At 34.5% G+C, this 26,879-nt stretch overlaps 1 protein-coding gene across 6 annotated transcripts in view; it reads left to right on the top strand.

Moving 5' to 3' along the window:
* LOC149563833 (transducin family protein / WD-40 repeat family protein) overlaps window positions 1-26,879 on the top strand; it is a 233,478-nt gene that overhangs the window by 27,514 nt on the left and 179,085 nt on the right. For 3 of the 6 annotated variants that reach the window (XR_016364116.1, XM_089826960.1, XM_089826958.1), the window contains exon 7: window positions 12,170-12,359. Coding sequence is in view for 4 of the 6 variants with exons in the window: in XM_089826960.1 (XP_089683086.1) it covers window positions 12,170-12,359 (190 nt within the window). In the remaining 2 variants the exon portion in view is untranslated. Of the gene's footprint in view, window positions 1-12,166; window positions 12,360-26,879 lie in introns of all 6 variants that reach the window. The other 3 variants (XR_016364115.1, XM_089826959.1, XM_089826957.1) reach the window with 1 other exon arrangement.

Here is a 26,879-nt window from a genome sequence, read left to right as displayed (position 1 = left end):
TTATAAGAGATAATTGGGGTTTGTTAAAGTCATATCCAGTTAGGGATATTACAAATTGAAAAACAAAACAAAATACTGAGAGGGGAAGGGGGTGAATAAGTATTTTAAAATTTTATCAATAGTGGAGACCAAACAAGATCACACAAAATGAAGACAGCAAGACAAAGATTTTTCTCATGTGGAAACCCTTTTGGGTAAAAACCACATTTCACTAAATCTGAAAAAGGACTTCAACCCAATACAATAGCTGAGCACTCAACTTAAGAGTCCACCTTGTCTATCAATGAGCTACAACTCATACATCCAATTGGCTACAATCATTAAAACAATAAATATTTAGTGCAAAAACAATCTGCTCATGTCTCCAACCCAAGAACAGAAAGAAGATTTCAGAGACTACAAAACCAGAGGTTACAAACAGTACTCTCGTCAAAGTGGGTTCTAAAGGATTCTTCAAGATATCGCTTCTGCCATTAACATCAGACTGTAAAGCACTTTTCTTTTTCCTCTGTATCTAATTGAGCACCTCTTTCACATATACCCTGTTTGTGTGAGTAAAGTATTCAACACGCTTTGTGATACACTCCCACAAAAGACGATAAAAATTAATCTCATACGCATGATCTGTGCTTCATATAACTTGTGGACTTCGACAATCAGATGAATCTCTCAAACTTCAACTCACCAAAAGGAGCTACAAAAAATCTTTTGTTTTATAACTGATTTAAAACTGCCTCTCGAAGATACTCATCAACTTCAAAAAGCTACACAAAACTGCTAATGTCACCTGAAAATTGACATTTTTGGCTTCATCCAAAATCTCAGAATTAAACAATGTTGATTCTAATGCAGCAATTTTGGCTCTAAATCCTTAAACACTTTGTAACTGCCTGTCATACCATACCTGTCGTTTGTATGCATATACAAGCCTCTGCAGAGATGCTTGTCATCAGATTTAGTTATAATGACAGCACTAATAATGTCACCCTGTAATCCCGTCGACAGTTTGCATGAATACATAGACATTCTTTTTGCAGATAGCTTTCAATGCTTCCAATATCATCGATATTCAGCAGCAACACACTTTTTTTTTTTCCTCCAAAATCTTTAAACTCATGATATGCTTCTGTATGTTCTCAAAAGTGACGACAATCATTTGTTTTCAGCACCTGTTGTTTATCATCATTACTCTGTCTAAATGGTGGTGGGATGGCAGTGGGGGCAAGGGGGTGTTGTGTACTATACATGTAGAACTTGAAATGCTAGTTATGAAATGATGTTTCAGTATAACATACCAAATCAAAGTACTTGAACATAGAAAAATTGCAACAGTAACCAAAACCATTGAACATTTAACTTAGTAACATAGGACATGCCTAATAGTAACATTCTAAAATCATAATTCAAATAGGAATTCAAGTACCTGTCCCAACTGTGATGTTGTCGTGGAATTCAAATAAAATATATGCAAGTTTATTTTAAAGAATACATGAACATAGAAAGCAAATTTGATATGTATTCTGTTTATTTTCTATACTACTTTGACTGTATTATAAAGATAATGTACAGTAAATACATATAATATATAATACAATATATACAGATAAATTAGTATACACAGAAATATATTCTGGAAATGCAAATCTGTATATATAAAAATATACAGAAATATAAATTTATATATATTCTGGAAATGTAAATTTACATATATTTCATATTCTGTGAATTTACATAATTTGTATTCTATCATCTGTATATTATGTATTTACTAGTTACAGAATAATATTTTCTTATAATCTGCCCAGTTACAGTATATGAAAATTATGCAGACGAAGAATATACTGTAAATAATCCAATATGTGTGTATATATATATATATATATATATACTCCTAAGTTACCGGTGCATCTAGAAATGGGGCATATGCGGGTGCGGATGCGTTCTGATGCTCAAAGGCGTTAGGATGTGTTGTGGATGCTGCTAGGAATCTTGCTTCCCTTTTGTGGATGCGTGTGGGATGCTTGGGAGAGCATTTGGAAAGAACTCGTTGAGCATCCGGGCGCAAACCGTGAGCATCCAGCCATTTTGAGTGCCCAGTCACTTAAGTGACTTATTAAAACATGTGTTTAATAGGTTTTTTTTATTATATTTTTTTTCCTATTTGCCTCACAACCCTAAAACGGCCATAAAAGAGGCCATTCATTGCCATTCATTCTCTTGTTACTGCTATTACAATTTGATTATGCTAATTGCTACAGGATGGTTTATTTTTGTATATTTCTTGTATTTCTTTACGTACATAAATTATAGTATACATATATATATTTAAAATTATATATATTTCTTGTATGGACACACCCAAACGCATCCAAAATTTGTAAGATTTCTGCAAATTCTGATCAACCAATTCTGATATGATGACTTTGTTCTTGTTGCTTATTGATCTACTTCAATTTTGGGCTGAATGTTATAGTTCAGGAAGTCTGCAATGAATTCTGATAATTATATTTTACCTCTGCACTAAGTCGTCAAGGAACAGATTGCTAGAAGAGGAGACTTTTGATAATATTGTGTTCCCTCTATTCACAATCTTGCTCCTACTTTTTACATTAACCAAGGGTCTTGTCTTTTCATAAGACACAACCCCTTCTAGGTCGACCCTCCATGAAACAATCCTATTCTACTACAAATTGATGACCTTTTCATTTAACCAATAGTTAATTAATAATCAACTACAATAGTTAATTATAAGGCAAATAAATGTTAATCTCAGATTGGTTTTGACATATGAGTGACAATATACTTAAGTCATTTACTTAGTTCATGCTGAACAAGTAATACATGCCAAGCATAAGTTGTCAGATAGTATATGCCGAGCGATAGATATTTAGTATGAGCGGAGTAACCAGTAAGTGCCGAGTCACTCAAGTGCCAAGTAGATGGTGTGTGCTGAGCTATTTAGATGCCGAGTGATTAGTGGATGTCGAGTCATTCAGAGGCTGAGTTACAATATTGGAGTTGTAGTTGATGCCGAGCATCAGAGACTTCAAGTGCCTAGTTGCACAGTTTTGACATAGTTTGTAATGGCACAAACTTCTATGTAAACCATTTTTGAGCCGACTTAAGGATTGTACTACGATCTTTGATGATAAGGACAAATCCTAATTGCGAATCCCTATGCATTACATGCATCTAATCAGAAAAAGGGAAGGTTTAAGTGGCAATATGGATGAATCACAACCGTTGATTCATACCTAATCTTCTTAAGGAAGATAAACCCTAAAGTTTTTACGAATGCTTAAGGAGAATTGAAGAGAGTTTGCATGCACAAACAGAGCATTCATGGTGACTAAGGTGTTATGATTTGACAGAATTAGTTAAAGGAGAACAAAGGAAAGGAATCAGAGGACAACAAAGATGCATCTGATCAGAAAGGATCAATTATACATCAGTATAGAGGTGATCTGACATCAAGCAATAGAGTGCTAACCAAAAGATCATTGCTGAGACATTTTAACAGGTGAATCAGTTAAATCTCTTAACAGAGTAGTCTTAATAGGCTGTTGTAAATCCTTTAACAGGGTGCTTACCTCAGTGTAAGTTAAAGTCCTCTTACCAGGCACACTTCTAACAAGGTGTTGAAATCCTTTAACATGGTAAGATCTAACACTCTTGTAAGCCTTTAACAAAGTAGACCTTTCATAGGGTAGATCATGTTTCCTGATCAAACATTGTAACCTTCATTGGATACACTTTATCTTTGCAGTAGTGAAGATTTGTGGGTGTCATCCCCACCCCAGTTTTACCTTCTCTTTAGAGGGTTTCTGGGTAACCATATATATCTTGTGTCATACATGTGTTGAATATTTTACTTTCATGCTATGGATGTATATGCTTACTTTGGTATTTCAATTTATATGCATAGATTGTGAGATAGATGTGTGGTGAATAGTTTTTGAGGTTGAAATTTTTAAGTATTGATTCATCCCCCCCCAGAGTTTACTTCTTTATTGTATTTCCAACAATAAATATGCCCGGAAAATCGCCAATTAGTATAGGGATATGTATTCATCATAAGGCCGTATGTAAGGGAACTTACATGCATATTATATCTATCTAATATGGAATATCAAAACATTAATATGATCAAGTTATCAGGATTTAACACTCCCTCTTAACTTGATAATATAAATGAGAGAAACATATCTAGCAATATTGTTAAGCATAGAATTGTACTCTATATCTATCTGATTCTTCCATGCATGTAGTATCATGGTACACATGATACTTTGTTATATTACTAAACTTGTAATATGGATTATCACTAACACTTGTGATAACAATATTGCATGTAATGCAATACACAGGATAAAATCTGGAGAATGATAAAATTGTTCCTTTATCCAAATTGTGACTCATAGGCACTGACATGCCTATATCACAATATGATCTTGAATTAAGATCTACTAGTCAAGCCTATATCACAATATGATCCTGAATTAAGATCTGCTAATACACAGGATAAAATCCGGAGAACGATTAAATTCTTCCTTTTATCGAAATTGTGACTCATAGGCATAGAAAATATCTATAACACAATATGAGCTTTGATTCATCCAGATCTGCTAGTAGTTTCCTACTGTGATGAACATTATCTCAGAGATCGTCATCTCATATAATGTCTATTTATTATCACAGAGATCGTCACCTCTTTAGATAATAAACACAAATGGTGAAGCCCATAACAGTCACTAGCCTGACAATAATATTTTTAAAAATTATTTCATTAATAATTAAGGAATACAAATGTATTATAATTCAACTATACCAAGTCTTTTTCTGAAGTGATCTATCTTCACTCGAGAGAGAGGTTTGGTAAAAATATCTGCTGTCTAATTAGCAATGCAAATGTATTCTAACTTGACAGTTTTCCTGTCTACCATATCTCTTACATAGTGGTAAGGAATTTCAATATGTTTGGACCTGTCATGAAAAATTGGATTCATAGAAAGCTTGATGGAACTCTAATTGTCATAGTGAATAATAGTGGGATTCAGAGGTTGACTAAATAATCCCACAAGAAACATTCTAAGCCAAATTGCTTCTCAAGAAGCCATTACAGTTGCAATGTATTTAGCTTCGGTGGAACTCTGTGCTACCGATGCTTGCTTTTTGCATATCCATGATATCATTGCGGAGCCTAAATTGAAACAACATCCTGAAGTGCTTTTCCTATCAGTAACACTTCCAGCCCAATCTGAGTTTGTGAACCCATGCAAGTCCAAGTCAACTTTCTCATACTTGAGCCTAAGGTTAGGAGTGCCTTGTAAGTATCTCATAATGTGTTTAACTGCAATTAGGTGAATCTCCTTTGGCTCACACATAAATTGACTTAAGGCATTAACAACATAGCAAATCTTAGGTCTTGTATTTGCCAAGTACATAAGAGATACAATCATCTGTCTATAAAGAGTAGAATCTATGGAGGGTGATTTTGCTGTTGCTTTCTTAAGTTTATATAGGTTGGTCTCCATTGGAGAAGACAGGTCTGCAATTCCACATTCCAAGTCTCTTCAAGATGTCTAATGTATACTTTCCTTGATTAAGTATGATGCTGTTAGAGTTCTGCCACACTTCCATTCCTAAGAAGTAATGAAGGAGTCATAAATCTTTCATATCAAATTCTTTGATTAGATCTTTCTTGCATTGATCTATAAGATGATCATCACCTTTTATTAGTAAATCATCCACATATAGTATCAAAATTATCATATCATCTTTATCCCTTTCATAATAGAGATTTGGATCAGCTTTATTCTTAGAGAATTCTAAATTGGTGAGATATGTATTGATTCTTTCATACCATGCTCTGGGAGCCTATTTAAGCTCATAGAGAGCTTTCTTGAGTCTGCAAACAAAATTTTTAGGATTATGAGTTTCAAATCCTTCAGGTTGTTTCAAATATACCTCTTCTGTAATCTTTCCATTTAGAAATGTTTTTTTCACATCCATCTGATGTACTTTCCATCCCTTCGATGCTGCAATAGTCAGGACTACTCTTACAGAGGTGTATCTGGCAATTGGAGCAAAGGTTTCCTCATAATCAATTCCCTCCATTTAAGAGAATCCTCTGGCTACGAACTTGGCTTTATATTTTTCAATGCTACTATCAGCAGCATGCTTGATTTTAAATATCCATTTAGAAGAAACAAATTTTTTTCCCTCAGGCCTTGGAACAATTTCCCAAACATTATTCTTAATAATGGATTGGTATTCTTCCGTCATAGCATCCTTCCAAGCTATATGTTTAATAGGCATGTGAAACATTGGTTGGTTTTGATTTAGAGAAATCACTCATGTTTGCTGCATAGCTAGAAAATCTTTTTGGTCTTTTGCTTTCTTCGAAGGTTCCAAATGGTGCAATAACGTCTTGTGCTTCCTCAACAGACTTAATAGCCCAAAGTAGTCTTTTCTTAGGATTTTGAGTTTCCTCAAGATTAAGATTTTGAATTTTACCTTCAATTTCTTCAATGGTCTCCCTGTAAAACTCAGATTCATGATTTTCTTCTATTTGTGTAGGATCTTCAGAACTTAGGGCTCTTTTGAATGCTAAATCTTTTTCAAATATTATATCCCTACTAAGTTCAATGCTTTTCTAACCAGGTATGTAAACTCTATATGCTTTAGATGTTTCGCTATACCCGACAAAGATACCTTTCCTCTCGGAGGGTTCTAACTTAGTTCTCGTTTCTTTTGGAACATGTACATATATTGGGTACCCAAATATCCTAAGAGGACTTATATTTGGTTTAACCTTAGAAAAGACTTCTTCAGGAGTTTTATCTCCAAGGTTGGAGTGAGGACATCTGTTTTGAATATAGGCAGCAGTACATGAGGCTTCTGCCCAAAAATAATATTTTAAATTTTGATCAAATATCATAGCTCTTGTTGCTTCTATAATTGTTCTATTCTTCCTTTTGTGCTACCTCGTTTTGCTGTGGCTTATAAGGAACAATATAGTCCCTCTTAATTCCTGCTTCTTTACAAATTTTTCTAAACAAATCTGAAGTATATTCCCCTCCATTGTCAGTACTAAGAGTTTAAATTTTGAGTCCTGATAGGTTTTCAGTTAAGGATTTGAATTCTTTAAATCTCTTTAAGGTTTTCTTCTGATTCTTTACATTTTAAGAAGTAAATCCATGTTTTTCTAGAGAAATCATCTATATTAAGTACATAGTACCAGAATCCTCCAAGAGAAGGAACAGACACAGGTCCATATAAATCTGAGTGGACTAATTCTAAAACATTGTTAGTTTTTTTAGTGTTATTTTGAAATGGACTTTTAGTGTTCTTACTTAGAGTGCATCTTTTGCATATGCTCGAATAATCTTTATTCAACTTAGGTAAATCAGTAACCATCTTTTCTATAGTTGATAAGCCTTTGAAGTTTTGATGCCCTAACCTTCTATGTCACATTTCATTTATATTAACAACTTCATGAATTAAGGCTTGAATAGACTCTATATTTAATTCATACAAGTATCCCTTTCTTTGACCAATCAATTTTGATTTATTAAATGAAGAGTTCCTAGACCAGGTCATTACTTTACTGTCCTTGAATGCAACCTTATATCCATCATCTTCAAATGCTGTATAGGAAATTAGGTTCCTCTTGATTCTTGGTACATAGAGTACTCTTTTGAGATGAAGAGAAATACTTGACTTTAGTTTCAAGGTGCAATACCCAATTCCTTTGACAAAATGAGTGGAATTATCACCTATGGTAACTTCGTCATTAACTTCTTCTGATATAGAGTCTAGCACTTCTTTGTATCCTGTAATGTGTCGAGATGATCCACTGTCAATTACCCATGCTTTGCTTGATACTTCATTTGATAGTGCTTAATACAATACACGTTTCTCAGGATCATAGTTTTCCCCTTTCCTAGTAACCTTTGTACAATTTACTTGCCGCTTTGTATTCTCAGGGTAATTAGATTTATAGTGTCCAAATTTTTCACATTCGAAGCATTTTATTTTGGATAAATCTCTCTTAAGTTTGTCATTTCTTTGATTGTCCTTCTTCTTGAAGTGTTTCTTCTTACCTTTATAGGAATTTGTGTTGAGGACGTGAAGTTCTTCATCTTCAATTTTTAATTTCCCTCCTTGCTTGAGTTGCCTAGATTCTTCTTGAAGGCAATCTCCTTAAGTCTATTGAAGTTTGGAAGTTTGTCTCTAGCACTTACTCCTTGTGAGAATGTTTCCCATGAATCTGATAACTCATCTATAGCCATAAGTGATAGCTCTTTGTCTTCAATTATGGTCCCTATACTTGCAAGTTCATCTCTTAGACTAGCCACCTTTAAGGAAGTATGAATTCATAGATTCTCCCTTCCTTATCTTTTTATGATTTAGTTGCCTTTTTAGTGCAAGGGTTCTAGTTGTATTGTTAACTTCATATGCATTTAATAATGCACTCATCATATTAAATGCTGTTTGATGTTTCATTAGCATAGGTGTTATTTCATTTTTAACTCCATCTAATATTATTTGCATGGCTTTTCTATTTCCTTTAATCTATATAGTTTTATGAGGATCAACATAAGGTTGTTTGGATTCCTTATCAACAAATTGTATTACATCATTGTCTTCAAGAATCATCATAATGCTGAATTTCCAAGCAAGAAAGTGTTCTTTTCCATGAAATTTGTCTTCGGGTCTGATTGCGCTAGCCATTGAAGGTAGAAGGATGTTGCTAGATATTTTAAGTCTGATTGTCAATTTGCAGAGCCTAGGTTCGACTACCAGAGCTCTGATACCATGTAAGATTTCTGCAAATTTTGATCAACCAATACTGATATAATGACTTTGTTCTTGCTGCAAATCGATCTACTTCAATTCTGGGCTGAATGTTATAGTTTAGGATGTCTGCAATAGATTCTAATAATTATATTTTATCTCTGCATTAAGTCGTCAAGGATCAGATTGCTGGAAGGGCAGACTTTTGATAATATTGTGTGTCCTCTATCCAGAATCTTACTCTTACTTTATACATTAACCAAGGGTCTTGTCTTTTCATAAGACACAACTCCTTCTAGGTCGGCTCTCCATGAAACAATCCTATTCCACTACAAATCGATGACCTTTTCATTTAACTGATAATTAATAATCAACTACAATAGTTAATTACAAGGCATATAAATATACCTAGAAAATTGCCGATCAGTATAGGGAGATGTATTCATCATAAGGCCGTGTAAGGGAACTTACAAGCATATTAGATCTGTCTAGTTTGGAATATCAAAGCATTAATATGATCAAGTTATCAGGATTTAACAAAATCCCCCCCACCAAAAAAAAAAAATAAAATCCGCGCATTTGCACATAAGCACCCCACACCCACATTAGCATCAGAACGAGCATCGGTAACTTAGATACATTGTATATTTATTTATTTACTATATTTATGCTTTGTTAAATAAACTATATTTTTGTATATTGTATATAAAAATGCAATAATATATAAATACTGTTTATGAAAATATTGTAATATATAAATGCAATATATGAAAATTCACTATATATTCGTATAAATACTGTATATAAATAATTTCTGTACACTTTAAATACACTATATAAATTTATAAAAATATAGTAAGCAATATACTTTATATAGTACACATTATAATACTGTTTATAACTTTATAGTAAATGATATATTGTTTATATATACTGATTATATTAAATATTTAACGTTTACTGTTTATGATATACCGTTTATAGCAAATAAATATAGCGTTTATAGTAAATGATAATATACTGTTTATAGTTTATGATAAACCTAAGTTGCTGTTTCAGGCTTGGGTTCAAGTGTTCAGGCTTGGGTTCAAGTTCAGGCTTGAAGAATTGATTCACTGGTAGGACAAATTCTGAAATGGGGTTTGGGTTTGTTTGGGTTCGTTAGTGCAAAAAGATACATACATACGTACATATGTGTGTATATATGTATGCAACCTAGATGCATGAATCGAGATTAGAATGTTACATAGCATCACAAAAACACCATAAACTTGTAATCATAGCATCATATCAACATCAAAATATTAGAATAATAATATTGAGGATTGATACTTTTCTTTTTTTTGACTTTTAACAATTGGATCTTTATACTAAGTTTCAACCATCTAATGGATTATCTAAATCTACATCTTCTTTGTCTTCTTCATCAAAGGCATTAGTTTATTCACAAACAATGCCTATGCCAATGGGATCAACTGCACCAATAACATTCTTGATTTCCAAGTCTTAAATGCTTATTACTTTTTGCTATGCAGAGAGCTTGTTTGTTTGTTACTAACATCCTACTTGAAAAATGTTAAAAACATAGGATGAGACTCTCTTCACCTATCAAAGATATTGTTTCATGTTTAAAATATGATTTACCACTATACAGAGCTTGCAATTATTTGGACAAAGGTCACTATCACCAATTGGATATAAAACTTTAATGGGAAGAAATCTTGAGGGCTAGCTAAATTTAATGTAATAAACATCTGAACTCCAACAAATTTTGTTTAGTAATGTTAAAGAGCTTATTCAAATTCTGTAATTGCATCTTGCACTAAGTTATAGAATGTTTCTCTATTGAAATGTACTTGGTTTGCACTTGGTCTGCCTGCGTCTGCCTGGGTCTTCCTTGGTTCGACCCTAGTTCGATGTGAGTTCAGCCTTGACGAACCAGCCTGCCCGAGTTCGAATCTTTGCAGAACCCATAGGCGAACTGGACTTGAACTGGAACCCGTTTTGAACTGAACCACTACCAGGGTCCCAGGCAGGCAAACCAAACCTCCTAGTGATAGATGATAATCGATAAATAAAATAATAAACAATTAATATTCATGGCAAATAAATGCTGGTTAGAGTAATCGATATGTACACATATTCTTACATACATAATATACAAAATACTTGGAGCTTTGTTGTCGCTCTGCAAGTGGTGAATACTGTGCTTTGCAAATGGCAAATAACCTGCTCTGTAAATGGTGAATCCTCTTCCGAATACCCACATCACCTGCATCCTCTTTCCATTGTGGGGTCTTCGACTGCAGCCTGCACAACTTTATAAGAAATTGTGACGTTTTCCTTGGCTCATTTTAGGGTTTCAGTTGACAAATTTTTGCAGATTAATCCTCCTTTATAGCGATTCAAACTGGATTTAATTGCCAATTGCTGATTAATGGGGTATAATCAGTTTTTTTCTCGATTTCTGCTTTCAATGCTTCATTCTACCTGGTTATATGATTCTAAACAACTCCATACTACCTCGTTTGAGAGGTATTATTTGGCAATATTTTTCTCCTAATAGAATGCAATGCTGCCATGAGATTCCGTTTCTCACTACAATCGAGGATCTGCCCAGTGAAATTAACTGCATTAATGTGGATTCGATTGCTTGTATATTCTCTTATGCATGGTCTAGTGCTCCATTATCTTTGTAACCTCAAATGTAAATGCTCTTTAATCTGTGTCTCTTTTTCTTATAACATACAATTCAAGTGGCAGAATCCAACTTAGAAGGAGGAGATTCCTCTTTAATGTGGCACCCCATTCCCAGAGGAACTGCGTTTACAATAATATATACACCATAATTCATTCTTTTAGCATATTTAATTTTTTATATTAGTTCATTGCATATCTCCCTTTGATGGTTTTGCCAAGATTCAAGATCTGGCTTAGAACGGTCATTTGTGGGCATCAATACAATTTTGTTCTTTCCTTCAGCATATTTTCAATTCTATATTATTTCATTGCAGTTGTCCCATTAATAGTTCTTCCAAGATTCAACACAAGTCCTTATGATATATGTCTGTTAGCTTACATTTCTTGTCCATACAGGATCAAATCCAGGAATACAGTATAGTTCATTTTAGTTGCAGCTCTCCCTGTAATACTTGTTCTTCCAAGATGCAAAATAAGCATTTATTTGACTGTTAAAATTTTGAATATTAGCAGATTAGCTTAATATATCCAGCCTAGCTGGAGGCTCTTGTCTTTTACCTTTTTCACTTTACTAATCAATTTCAGAGCAAAGAAAACTGCTTCCTGTAGTCTTTCCATGCTTTCACAGATACGTATTAATTTCTAATTTATATATTTTATTCGATAGCAGATGCAGTGTGCATTCAGAGCATTGAACATCCTGGCTGTGTTTGGGATGTAAAATTTTTGCCATGTGGAGATCTTGTCACAGGATGTTCAGATGGAGTTATAAGAATATGGACGATGGATCAAGACAGAATGGCTGGATTGCCTGAAGTACATGCGTATGAGGCACAACTTTCTGCATACAAGTGCAACATGTGTGCTTCTTTTTCCTTCCCCAAATATCTCAATGCATTTATTGCTTCCTTTGAATTTACAATAGCTTGTACCATGAAATATTGTACAGGTGGCTTTCATATTGTGTTGTTTTCTTGTCATAATTGAAGTTTGCTCTGTTGGTTTTCTAAAAAATTAACTGTCGAATCAATTTAGGAGAAGAGAGGAACCATTTCCTTATTATATATTTTTTCATTGGTGAGTTTCACTTAAAAAATTGCATGGCTTAGATGTCATGGTCAATGCCGACAACGGTGCATCTCTTCACCAATTTCATCCATGATGTACCTTTGACATTGTTTGAGCTATAACACCCCCATGAATTAAATGTAGTAGTTTACCCAATTTAAACAATTGACAGTTGTAAATTCTGCCATGTAAGTTGTGTTATATGGTTTGAACATGGGTTCTTCATGATCCAATTCAACTTCATTGGTGGAAATACTAGTTGGAAATTTAAATTCTCAATTTCTTGTTGAAACTAGCAGGTATTACCATTTTGCCTATTGAATATTTTTTGTTCTTCTGCAATGATAAGCATTTTTAGTGTTTTGAAGAAGTGTGCTATGGGCTGTGTGTATATTAAATGGATTGTTGTGGGATGAAAAGTTTAGTAATTTTATGCATTAGTGTGTGATGTCCCCTTCCTCACTTCCACTAGAAGTTGTCCTAAAATCATAAATGCAACAAATTAGGGTTAGATTTTACAACTTACCAAGTAAATTATCTCCAGTCCTAGAGTTGGATCCTGCAATCACCTCATGAAAGATATGCAATATACACAAATATTTATATACAGTCAATAATTAGGATTAGCCAAGTCGCATTATAATTATAGCATAAGCATTTTTTTTGGGGGGTGGGGAGACATGATGGTTTACATGAAGCCATTTCTTCACCAAGCCTAAGAGGGATGTCTATCAAATTTCTTTTGCTTGTCGACTTGTACCTCCTTTTCCCAACCATATCTTGTATATCTACAAATTGTTGCCACCTTGTGGATTTATGTAGAGTTTATATTTTTGAGGGCGACTTTCCTTGGTGAGTGGCGTCTTGTCCTAGGCTACAACAATCCTACTAGGACAGCCTCCTCACGAGCTCCTCATGACCATTCTCCTGCACCCTAAGCCCTTTCTCTTTCAAGCTGGGTTTGGTGTAGTAGACATAATTATTCTCTATTGCCATCTTGTGGAGTCGGGTGGAGTTTATAAGGGATTAGTTGACTCTGTAAGTTCCCTCTTTGTTCTAGGCTACAAATTTCCTACTATGATGGCCTTCTTACGAGCCCCTTCCTACCCTTATCTTACATCTCATGTACTTGATACTAGGTGTAGTTGCAGACTATTAAGCACATCCTATATTCCACTATGAGCATTCATTAAGCATCACCTATTATTTATATGCACACAGATATAATAATGCCACAATCACTTGTAAGGCGGATGATGAAGATGGCCTGTTTGATATAATATTAACTAGCTGATCTGAAGATAATTTCTTAGATGTACATGCCGATCAAACTCTATAATTTGGTCTTAGTCGTTTTGTGTGCTCTTTGTGCTGATTGCTTAGATAATCCTTGATGATTATATTTGCTGATGCAATGGACTCCTGAATGTATTAATTGCTGGATGATCTGCTGATGCCTATACTATAATATGCACGTTAATGAGTACTGATTATTTATCCCTTGATTCACAACATAAATGCTTGGAATGAATCCTCCTTTATACTTTATTGGTGGAAGGGTCGCCACTTTACATAAGGATTGAGTCACCACTTTTCACTGTTGCCTTTGAGATCAATATATTATTCCCCGAATTGATCTCCATTGAATGTCCTCAAATGAAATCTTCTCCCATATCTTTTATGGGGTAGAGTCACACCTCTTTACCATGTTTGCTCCTTTGCAATGGTCACAACATTTTACAATATCTCCCCATCAAAAGAGTTACAACCCTTCAGCTTTTCGGCCTTCTGAAAGAGTCACAACCCTTCATAATTGTCTGGATTTGGAAGAGTCAAAGCCTTTTATAATGACAATCCTTTCAAAGAGTCACAACCTTTCATAATTACAACCCTTCATCATTGCTGCCCTTTGAAAAAGTCACTTTTTCATTTTCCTTTCTTTGTCTATTAATCCTTTAATTCCTACACTCCTCTTTTTCCTTCCTCCTTCCCCTTTAAAATTAGCTCTCCTACCTTTTATATCTTATGTTGAGGGAGCTACAACTCTTTTTTTATGTATCTCTTGACCTTTCATTAACCTAATTAATTTGTAATTATATTATATTATATTATTATTTATCTATTTATTTATTTTTACATCTCAACTTTATTATTAAATCCTATTTTAGAAATGGGACATTACAAATCCTTTGTCCTGAAGCAATGCCAATTAATATACCAATCTTCAAGGTGAGTAGCTTCTGTTGCACAACTCTGATATCAACAAATGCATTCAAAATTTGCAAAGTTTGCAATTTTAAGACACATTTCTTCTCCTCTTCTAGAGAAAAGGATCAAGGCCATCTTTGTAATGGCATCAAAATTGATTTGGATTGACCAACATTTCCGAAGAAATTCGTCTTTGGGTTCACTCTAGTTAATTTCCTATTGTAGATCAACCAAAAGTAGAACCATACATGGAGCATACGCTTGGAAATACAAAACACACACGAGTTTATAAAGACATGAAGCATACACAAAGTATGCACATGAATGTATGGAGACACAATGTATATGAACAAAGAAGAGTTTCTTAAATTCCTTCTTAGTGACTAGAATGATTCATCGTTACATTCTTTTTTCTTCAATAATGGTAGGATCATGCTCTCATACAATCTATGATGTCCCCTTCCTAATTTGCCCTAAAATCACAGTTTCAACAAATTAGGGTTAAGGTCACATCTTAAAATATCTCTTCATATAGTGTAATCTTGGATTTGGATATTGAAATCACCGCTTGAAAGACACATGCTAGAGAGAGAGAGAGAGAGAAATGATTGGTCCGCTTGAAGCTATTTCTACACCAAGCCTTAGAGGGATGTCTACCACATCCCTCTTGCTTTTTGTCTTGTACTTGATTTCTGCAACTATATCTTGTCTCCTTACAAATAGTTTCTGCCTTGTTCTTTTGACCAAAGGTTAGGGGTGACATGACTTGGTGATTGCCCTCTCCTCACGAGTCCCTCATAACCCTTCTCTTACACCTTGAGCCTTTTAACTTTTAAGGTGGGTTCTCAATTATCATTTTTTGGAGTTGGCCAAAGGTTGTAAGGGGTTACTTAACTCTGTAAGTGCCCTCTTTGTTGTAGGTTGCAAAGTTCCTTTTTGGGAGCCCCTTGTTGCCTTTCTCTTACACCTTATGCCACTTATAACATCATGTCCAAACACTTATTGTTAATAGGTCGCAGCATGTCAATTTCCATGAAGGAAAAAATGATGTACCCCAGTAACTTAGGTCTTCTCTGACAGTGATTAATACAAACACAAACATATGCCAACATGAAGATCTTAAGACTTATACAGTTGCATTTGGTTATTGGAGCACATATTTTTCCTATATTAGGGTCGAATAATGCTCCTATCTCTCTTGGAATTTTAGGGCATTCTCCACCTAAATGTTTTCCCTTTAAATATGAAATTTTATGGCTTAAAAATTTGGATATTGAAAAGCTGATGAAAGTTTGTTGGATGGCCTAAGGGTCAAAAAGTGCATGTCTTGAGAAGGAAGTCGTCTTTTGTTAAGGTGTGTTTAAAGTAATCATTAATGTTCAAAAACATTTTTTTTTCTGAATTTGACTAAATTGAACAAGATTTGTTTGCATTGAATGAAAACATTTTGGTGGTTTGAATGGGTTAGAACCAAAGAACCAAAAATCGGAATCGGATCTGCCTACTCGAATCGTGAATTGCCTATGAATCGGCTATGAATCAACAACGTGAAAAAATCAGTGAAATTCAAAGATTTTAAAATTGGTGATTTTTGGTGATTTTTTACCAACTTAACGATTTTGCCAATTTTTGGTTATTTTTGGCACAAAAATCGGTGAGCCGATTCACCGACTCACCATGAATCGCACACCTTAAGTTAGATCGTGAAATCGCCTAAATTGCTTGAGTTGCGGCGATTTACGTTACTCTAGTTAGAAACCTTCCTCAATAGAAAACATTTGCAGGCCAAGTTGTCTGAATTACTCAAGGGAGAAATATATTCAAACCAGAAACCTAGGGAATTGTGGCTGAAAGATGTGGACAAGAAGATAAAGTTTTTTGTGTTAATGTTTTGCCTAGAAATAAAGATAAACAACAATATGAAAAATAGAATCAAAATAGGCACGAAAGGCACAATAATTTATCTTGGGGAAACCCTTCAACTAGAAGGGAAAAACCTTAGTTATCAGGGTCTGTCACTTTGCCCTCCGGATTACGTATTGGTTCGAGCTAGTACCAAATTTGTGTCCAATTCATCTAAAATTCTTCTAGGGTTCAAAAATATTTGATGTGTCAATGACTCCCTGATTTTCCTTCAAGATGTTATAGTGTAGGCATCCCAGGTTGCATCTTGACATAGAGTATGTTTAGTTGCACAAAATGGACTAGACTAGATCATGAATGTGGAGACGACAAGCTTCTCTAGTGGTAAACATGAATAGAATAAATCCACTATTGATGGATAGAACAATGCTGCAGGTATAACTCTGTTTCTTTTATAACACGATATGCTTCTTTCCAAGCGCTTGCTATAAGCCTATTGTAATAAACATGGCTTTTGACAAAGAAGGTCTCTTGTTTGTATTCAACTTGTCTAGCAAGGCCTAAGATATACCAATCAATTGGACAATTCTTTATAATGATGCTATGATTACAACTACAAGTTTATAGTTTATTGTATTTTTGTTGTTTAAATGATTAAATCATATGATTTTATGATACTCTGTGACATTCTAATTTTAACTTATACCTCTAGCCTTCATATATATATATATAATTTTTACATGTTTTTGTACAAACAAACCCAAAACCCTTTTCAAAATTTACCGGTTCTTTGAACCCGTATTTTGAATTGAATTCTAACTGGTAGCTAAGGGAAAAACCCATCCACACCAGAAAAGTATCTCTTTTATTGATATAATAAATGTTCAAGTACAATGCATTCAAAGCCTTTTTATTAATCAATTTTTAAAGTTACATTGTTTTGTCCCCATTCAAAGTGCAGGCACCAGGGGAAAAAGAATGGGGAAGAAAACCCACGGGCTAGCCTGGGACGAGAACGCCCTGTATACTAGAATGATACATCTGTCTCCATGTTTGGAGTGATAGAAGAGCATTCCCTTCTTTACGAGACAAATTTAAGAAGGGCATTCCCTTCTGTACCTGACAAGTAACTTGTAACAGAACTAGACATATGGAAGGTACAACAGCCTCCTCATCTGGAGGTTTTAGAAGGCATTCCCTTCTTTATTATTGAAAAATCCAGCTTTTCTGCTGATATAATATCATAAATCCTGCATCAAACATTAGCTATCCAGAGCATACTGGATAACAGATTACTTATATTAAAAAATCTATATAAAACAACCTTGAATGTTAGTGCCATAAAGGGTTATAGAGATCCTGTACTATCCTTACTTTCTGCATACCTCTGCCCAGTGATATTGACTCAACCATTCATAATACTCATACTACTGCTAATTCTGTCTACAGAAAGCTGTAGTATTAAATTAGAAAATCTATATTGCTTTGTTAAGGAATTAACCTGGATAACCTACAGGTCTATGGGTGCAGATTGTGCCTAACTCTTATTGTCATATACTCCATTAAAAGGCATTTGTAATTACTTATACCTGCTCTAAAGGTGCCGGTGATCAGAGTGTAATAGGTTTTAGTTTTTCTAAACTAACCTTAGTTAGTATTAACTAATATTTATCCTATGGTCGCCGACTTTGGGTATACTAATTACTTGTTAATGCTAAGGGTGATGTCCCTTAAGGGACATACCCTCTGATATGGATATATAGGCGGGGCTGTGAAGGCAGTCTGGAGACACACAGCACACCTACAGTCTGATCTCCAAGTCTTCTTAGCCTTACAGGTTATCTGCAACATTTCAGTACTCCAGTTTGTACATATACTAGGATCTTCAGTTATCTCATCTGCATAATAACACCTGAATATAAGTTTTATTGCCAAGGTTATTCCTGTGCCTATCTAGTCTTTGCATTTGAAATCCGATCCTGTTATCAGAATCTGCAGAAGATTTACATGGTATCAGAGCCCTGTTATCAGATCTAGGGCTTTGCAGATTTTTTAATTATCAGACCTGTTTATATCCAGTAGTTATCCTTCATTTTCAATGGCATATACAATCAGGCCTGAGGACAGACTCGATGGAAAGGAACATTTTGAAGCATGGAAATTCAGAATCTTGATGATTCTCAAAGAAAATAATGTTAGACAATTTGTTGATGGAGCATCCAAACAGCCACCCGTTGAACCTCACAAATCCATATGGACCAATGGAAACAGGAAAGCCATTCAAATCATCTTGGATGGAGTTAAGAATGACATCATACCTATGCTTACAAAGCACCAAACTGCCTACGATATGATGAATGCATTACGAAATGCATTTGAAGTAAATAATGCAACAAGGGTCCTTGCACTAAAGAGACAACTAAATCACATCCAAATAAAGAAAGAAAAATCAATAAACTCTTATTTTCTAAGAGTTACTAGTATTAGAGATGATTTGTCAAGCATAGGAACCATCATAAATGACACCGAACTAACGCTCATGGCCTTAGATGGATTGCCAGAATCATGGGAAACATTTGCACAAGGAATAAGTGCTAGAGCTTCCGGATTTTAATAGACTTAAGAATGATTGTCTTCAGGAAAAATCAAGAAAACTAAAGAAAGGAGGAAAACCTAAAGTGGAAGATGAAGAACTTCACATTCTTAATGCCAACTCTTATAAAGGCAAGAAAAAACATTTCAAGAAAAATAAAAGAAATTAAAAGAATGGAAAGTCCAAGAAAGACCTATCAAAAATAAAATGTTTCAAATGTGAAAAATTTGGACGCTATAGATCTAATTGTCTAGAAAATTCCAAACAACAAGCGAATTGCACAAATGTTGTTAGAGAAGAAGAAACTTATGATCCGGAGAATCATGTTTTGTATTCCTCCTTATCAAATGAAATCTCAAATAAGGCATGGGTAATAGATAGCGGATCCTCCAAGCATATAACAAGATACAAAGAAACTCTAGATTTCTTGTCTGAGAAAGTTAACGATGAAGTTACTATTGGTGATAACTCAACACATTCAGTTAAAGGAATTGGTAGCTGCACTTTGAAGCTAAAAACAGGAAGTACTCTTCTTCTGAAAGATGTACTATATGTATCAAGAATAAAAAGGAACCTAATATCAATTACAGTGTTAGAAGATGATGGACACAATGTTGCATTTGTGGATGGCAAAGTATTAACTTGGGCTAAGAACTCTTCCATCAAGAAAGCTAAAGTAATTGGTCAAAGAAAGGGATATTTGTATGAACTAAATATAGAACCCATTCAAGCTCTTGTTCACAAAGCAGAAGATTCAAACGAAATATGGCACAGAAGATTAGGGCACCTAAACTTAAAAACTCTATCTACTGTGGAAAAGATGGTTACTAGATTACCAAAGTTAAACCAAGATCAACCTAGTATGTGCAAAGGATGTGCCCTAGGTAAAAGTACTAGAAGTCCTCTTCATGATAGTACTAGAAAAACAAATAATGTACTAGAATTAATTCATTCAGATTTATGTGGACCCTTGTCCGTTCCCTCCCTTGGAGGATTCTGGTATTATGTCTTGTTCATAGATGACTTCTCTAGGAAAACATGGATTTATTTTTTAAAATGCAAAGAATCAAAAGAAATCTTACAAAGATTTAAGGAATTCAAAGCATTAACTGAGAATTTTTCAGTACATAAAATTAAAACCCTTAGAACAGAGAATGGAGGAGAATATAACTCAGATTTATTTAAATTTTTTTTGTAAAGAATCAGGGATTAAGAGGGAGTATACTGTTCCTTATAACCCTGAACAAAATGGGGTAGTTGAAAGGAAAAATAGGACAATTATAGAAGCTGCTAGGGCTATGATTTTTGACCAAAATCTAGAATACTATCTTTGGGTAGTAGCCTCTTGTACTGCTGTATACATCCAAAACAGAAGCCCTCACTCCTATCTTAAAGATAAGACCCCTAAAGAAGTATTTGCTAAAATAAAACCTAATATAAGTCATCTCAGAATCTTTGGATGTCCTGTATACATTCATGTGCCAAAAGAAAAAAGAACCAAATTGGAACCATCTAGAAGGAAGGATATCTTTGTAGGGTATAGTGAAACTTCTAAAGCATATAGAATTTTCATACCTGGATAGAAAACTATTGAACTTAGCAGGGATGTAATCTTTGAGGAAGATCTTGCATTTAAAAAAGCAATAAATTCCCATGAACCCTCTCCTTTATCAAATTTTGAAAGAATTAGTGAATTTGAATCCCAGAGGGAGAAGTTAGAAGAGGTCGAAGATGAAATAAACCTTGAAGAAAGTTCAAAGAAAAAGCCACTTTGGGCCATAAAACAGTTGAAGCAGCTCAACATTTTGCTGCACCTTCAAGATCAGTTAGAGAAAGTAAAAGACCTAAAAGATTCTCTGGTTATACAACAAATATGATTGTTTTATCCAAAACAGAGCCAACCAATCCTTCTGATGCTATTAAACATCTCGCCTCGAAAGAAGCTATGAGAGAAGAATATTAATCAATTATGAAAAATGATGTTTGGGAAATAGTTCCAAGGCCAAAAGGAAAATCCACTGTTTCTTCAAAATGGATATTCAAAATAAAGCATGCCGCTGATGGAAGTATTGAGAAATATAAAGCCAGATTTGTAGCCAGAGGGTTTTCTCAGAAAGAATGAATTGATTATGAAGAAACCTTTGCTCTTGTCGCCAGATTTACTACCGTTAGAGTTGTCTTAGCAATTGCCGCATCTAAGGGATGGAAGGTACATCAGATGGCTGTAAAGACACATTTCTCAATGGGAAGATTTCAGAAGAAGTCTATATAGAGCAACTAGAAGGATTTGAAACCCATGATCCAAATGCCTTTGTAGCTCTTTATGGGCTTAAACAGGCTACTAGGGCTTGGTATGAAAGGATTGAAAAATATCTCACTGGCTTAGGATTCTCTAAGAATGAAGCCGATCCAAACTTGTATTATAAAAAGAGATAAAGATGGTATGGTAATATTGATATTGTATGTTGATGATTTATTAATCACAGGTGATGATCATCTTATAGATCAGTGCAAGAAAGATCTTATCAGAGAATCCGAAATGAAAAACTTGGGTCTTCTCCATTACTTCCTAGGATTGGAAGTGCGACAGAATGTTGATAGTATCATACTGAATCAAAGGAAGTACACTTCAGACATCTTGAAGAAATTCGGAATGTGGAACTGCAAGTCCATGTCTTCTCCAATGGAGACCAATTTGCATAAACTTAAAGAAGCAGCTGCAGAATTACCTCCAGTAGATTCTACTCTCTATAGGCGGATAATTGGGTCTCTGATGTACCTAGTAAATACAAGACTTGATATTTGCTATGCGGTTCATGCTTTAAGTCAGTTTATGTGTGAACCTAAGGAGATTCACCTAGTTGTTGTTAAACACATTATGAGATACCTACAAGGTACTCTTAATTATGGACTCAAGTATGAGAGAGTTGCTTTAGATTTACATGGATTCACCGATTTAGATTGGGGTGGAAGTATTAAAGACAGGAAAAGTACTTCAGGATGCTATTTCAGGTTAGGATCAACTATGATTTCATAGATATGCAGAAAGCAGTCTTTAGTAGCTTAGAGCTCCACAGAAGCTGAATACATTGTAGCAGCAATGGCCTCTCGAGAAGCAGTATGGTTGAGGAAGTTGCTTGTGGGATTATTTGGGCAAGCCATGAATCCTACGATCATTCATTGTGATAATCAGAGTTCCATCAAGCTCTCAGTGAATCTAGTTTTCCATGATAGATCCAAGCATATTGAAATATCTTACCATTATGTAAGAGATATGGTAGATTGGAATTCTGTGAAATTGAATACATTTGTATCGTAGATCAGACAACATATATACTCACGAAACCTCTATCTAGAGTAAAGATAGAACATTTCAGAAAGAGACTTGGTATGGTTGAGTTGTAATTCATTTTTGTACTATTTGATTATTAATAAAATGATAAATTTTATTTTGTCAGGCTATTGACTGTTATGGGCTCCACCATATGTAATCATTATTTAAGAGGTGATGATCTCTGAAATAATGAATACTTGTGCAATAGGCATTATGAGAGGTGACGATCTTTTAGATAATGTCCTAAAAGTAGATTTTACTGTAAGATTGAGTTGAATTTTAGATCGTTTTATGACATTGACATGTTCATGGGTCACAAATTGGATAAAGAAAGAATTCTAGAAATTCCTTGGGTTTATCTTGTATACTGGTAGATCTTAAATTCAGGATCTAGTTGTGATTTAGAAATACCAGTTTCTATGAGTCACAACATGTGTCTAATCACTAGTAGCAGTGCTTTGTCATATCACAGGTTTGGTAATATGACTTTGTATCATGTGTTTTATGATACTATGTATTAAGAAGAGATAGACAGATATAGAGTATTAATTCTTGTTTAACATTTGTATTGATGTTGCTAGATATAATATCTCTTTGTAGGATTATCAGGTTAAGAGGGAGTGTTAAGGAATTAACCTGGATAACCTACAAGTCTATAGGTGCAGATTGTGCCTAACTCTTATTGTCATATACTCCATTAAAAGGCATTTGTTGTTACTTATACCTGCTCTAAAGGTGCCGGCGATCAGAGTGTAACAGGTTTTAGTTTTCTTTAACTAACCTTAGTTAGTATTAACTAATATCTATCCTATGGTTGCCGACTTTGGGTATACTAATTACTTGTTAATGCAAAGGGTGATGTCCCTTAAGGGACATACCCTCTGATATGGATATATAGGCGGGGCTGTGAAGGCAGTCTGGAGACACATAGCACACCTACAGTTTGATCTCCATGTCTTCTTAGCCTCACGGGTTATCTGCAACATTTCAGTACTCCAGTTCGTACATATACTAGGATCTTTAGTTATCTCATCTGCATAATAAAACCTGAATATAAGTTTTAGTGCCAAGGTTATTCCTGTGCCTATCTAGTCTTTGCATTTGAAGTCTGATCCTGTTATCAGAATCTGCAGAAGATTTACATGCTTGTGGTAGGGTTCTAAGGGTAACCTTCCCTGAAGACACAAGGCAATGTTCTGGATTGTCAATCATATTATAAAATAACCATGAAATGCCATCGTGTCAAAAAATTGAAAGATGCTTACACAAAATACAAAAAGAAGCAAGACAAATACAGTCATTCCTGTAGAATCACTTGGAAATCAACATACCCAGCAAATAAATGATACTAGATTATAGTATAACATAAAAAACCTTCTGCATGCTGAACACCAATCAAAACACATACCATAGCCAGACCAAATATCACAGTCAACTGATGTTCGAGAATAAACACTTTATAAAGATTGCTGAAGAAGCAAGATAATGCTGCATAAAATGGAACAGAGTATACCAACATTGATAACAATGAAAGCTTAACTAAAGGAGGGATCTGGAAAAGCTATGAATCATACACTAACATCAGTTAAAATTTTATATAAAAGGCACTGAAGATGCATAATATTCAAAGCATCCATTAGAAGCCACAGTCAAGAATTGCTTGACCCCAACGTACCCCCATACGGCCAAGCAAACGATGTCTTCCATCAAACTGATGGGCAACTGAAATCATGAGAGTCCTAGATGCGTTTATCATAAAGCAGCCAGAAAGAAAAGCAAACTCATTATTTATTCCAACAAAAGGACCATATAACCTTTGTAGGATAGGTGATTAGTCCATGGGCACACCTTGTGTCGAGCAGAAAAAACATCACCAGATTTATTAAGCACCAAGCTTACCATGTAATCGAAACATATAACAGCCCATGGAGTCACCATAAGAAGAGAACCAAACATTTGCGATATAAAATAACAAAGAATCATATCTGATAACCTGTATGCCAAACTAGCTAGAACTATAACTATATCTATATATATATATATATATATATATATATATATATATATGTATGTATGTATGTATGTATGTATGTATGTATGTATGTATGTATAAACCAGGGTAAACTAAGGAACAGAGAAATAATACTATACAGAGATCTAAAGTTCTAAACTATAAAGGGAAGAAACCCATGAAAGATATGAAAAACCGAAACCATAACTAGGGCACTATAGATGATAGGTACCATATAGCTAAGTGTAAAGAGTTCATAATTGAGATAAAAGGCATGTGGTTCTATGCTAAGCATAATGTAATAGTGCCATAAGTCTTAAATAAGGTATTTCAGTAATACTACGTCCAGTGTAAACTAAACATACTCAAAAACTAAACCTATAGCTAAGGATAACCATAGTTAAATATGGTGGCGAAAGATAATAATGTTGTCCTCTGCCTCATTCTTCTCACCTGAGTCTAGTACTGCCACCTGCGACTTTGGCTTGCTTCGTTTGAGAATGTTAGGCAAAATGACACAATATTTATCCACATCGAGGTTCTGTACCTCCTCAGGGACAACATATCCTTTGGCTTTGAGATTGTATAACAACCACATTAAACTATTAGTTGTGGATAATCTTCCTCTAGCTGATTAGGAAGTTGATATTGCACTTCATCTCCACCTAGACCAGGTTGAAAATCACCTTGTCCTTGAATCAAATAATGGGTTTCCTGGTAATTCCTTCGAGCTCCTCCAACATACCCACATCCCCACCATTCATATAATGTTTTGGGTTGATACTGAAAACTATTATGATAATAGATAGTTTCTATCATCTCTGTTTAGTATCTAATGGCTATTTATTGTAATCTTCTCTAAATATTAGAATGTTTCTAATATTTAGTTTTCTATTTCTAGAATATAATGCATTTATTCTTTAGTTAGTTGTAGATAACTATTAGTTTTCTCTTAGCTAGAATAAAATGTTTCTATTGTTTGAAGCTTCTTTGCAGCTAGGGCCGTTTTTGTTCAAAACCCTAATTTTCGGGTTTGGAAAATATTTCCAATTCTTGGTTCTTGGTGGGTTTTTTGAGAGCGCAATTGGGTTGTCATCAGATTTTTTTGGGTGCCTTAATTTTTGAGCCATTCAATCCAGAAATTGACAACATATTCTGAGTTTTTTGAGCTCTCTCCTGGGTCACCATTCAAATTTTCTAGGTCTCTACTTTTTGAGGGTTGCATGTTGTTTGCATGTGCTACTTTACCATGAAAAATCTCATGTTTTGCCTCCCTTAAAAGTTCTAGTGGGTTTAAAATTTTTTTATGGGTTTTCATATTTTTTCCCCTATAAATACGGAAATAAAATTTCTTATGAGTTTCTATAACTTTCCCCATAAAAGTTTTTGATTCCGCAATTCACAAGGTTTTGTGGGATTCCTTTGTGGGTTTGTAATTTTTTCCTCAAAAAATTATCTATTGGGTTTTACCGTTTTTCCTATAAAAAAAAGCTTTGTATTGTCAAGTTTTGATTACTTGTCACCTCAAAAATCATGTCAGGTTTTGATAGATTTTTCATCTCAAAAATCATGTTTGGTTTTGATTGATTTTTCACCTCAAAAATCATGCCTTTTTGCGGTTTGTTTTGGAGCATTATGCTCATCTGCAAAGTTTTGGAGCATTATCCAAAGTACCATCAACGTCTTCTCAGACGTCCTCTAGTCCAAATTCAGAAGGCTTCTGGAAGAAAAACATTCAATGCAACTATTGCCACAAGTTGGGGCACATGAAGGTTGAATGTCGGAAGTGTTTAGCTGCCCTATCTAGGCAATTTGGTTCACAACCCACAGGGAACAATGCGGAGCACTTTGAGAAGACAGAAGCTGCCTTTTACACTTTTTGACAGCTTCGTGCTCTGGATAGATCAACCATTAAGGGAGGGCATTAGGATAATAGATAGCTTGTATTATCCCTGTTTAGTATCTAATGGTTATCAATTGTAATCTTCTGTAAATATTAGAATGTTTCTAATATTTAGTTTTCTGTTTTCTTGAGTAGAATGTTTATATTTTTTAGTTAGCTGTAGAAAACTGTTAGTTTTCTCTTAGCTAGAATAGAATGTTTCTGTTCTTTATGATTGTTTTTTAAGGAAACATTATTCAGTCTCTTGTATAAATTGATCTCTTGATCACTATTAATAACAACCAAATATTTTCCAATTACTTCGTAATAAAAACCACCTTCTTTTAACCTCCTAACAGGAGTTTCTTGAACAAATTGTGACAAAGGCTCACAACCGATTCCTTCCTGAAGTCTCCACGGA

This window comes from Cupressus sempervirens, chromosome 4 (genome assembly GCF_028749045.1).
Source record: "Cupressus sempervirens isolate cs-2001-9-10 chromosome 4, ASM2874904v1, whole genome shotgun sequence".
NCBI lineage: Eukaryota > Viridiplantae > Streptophyta > Pinopsida > Cupressales > Cupressaceae > Cupressus > Cupressus sempervirens.
The sequence above is the reverse complement of the archived record's forward strand: the minus strand, read 5'-3'. Positions and strand labels throughout refer to the sequence as shown.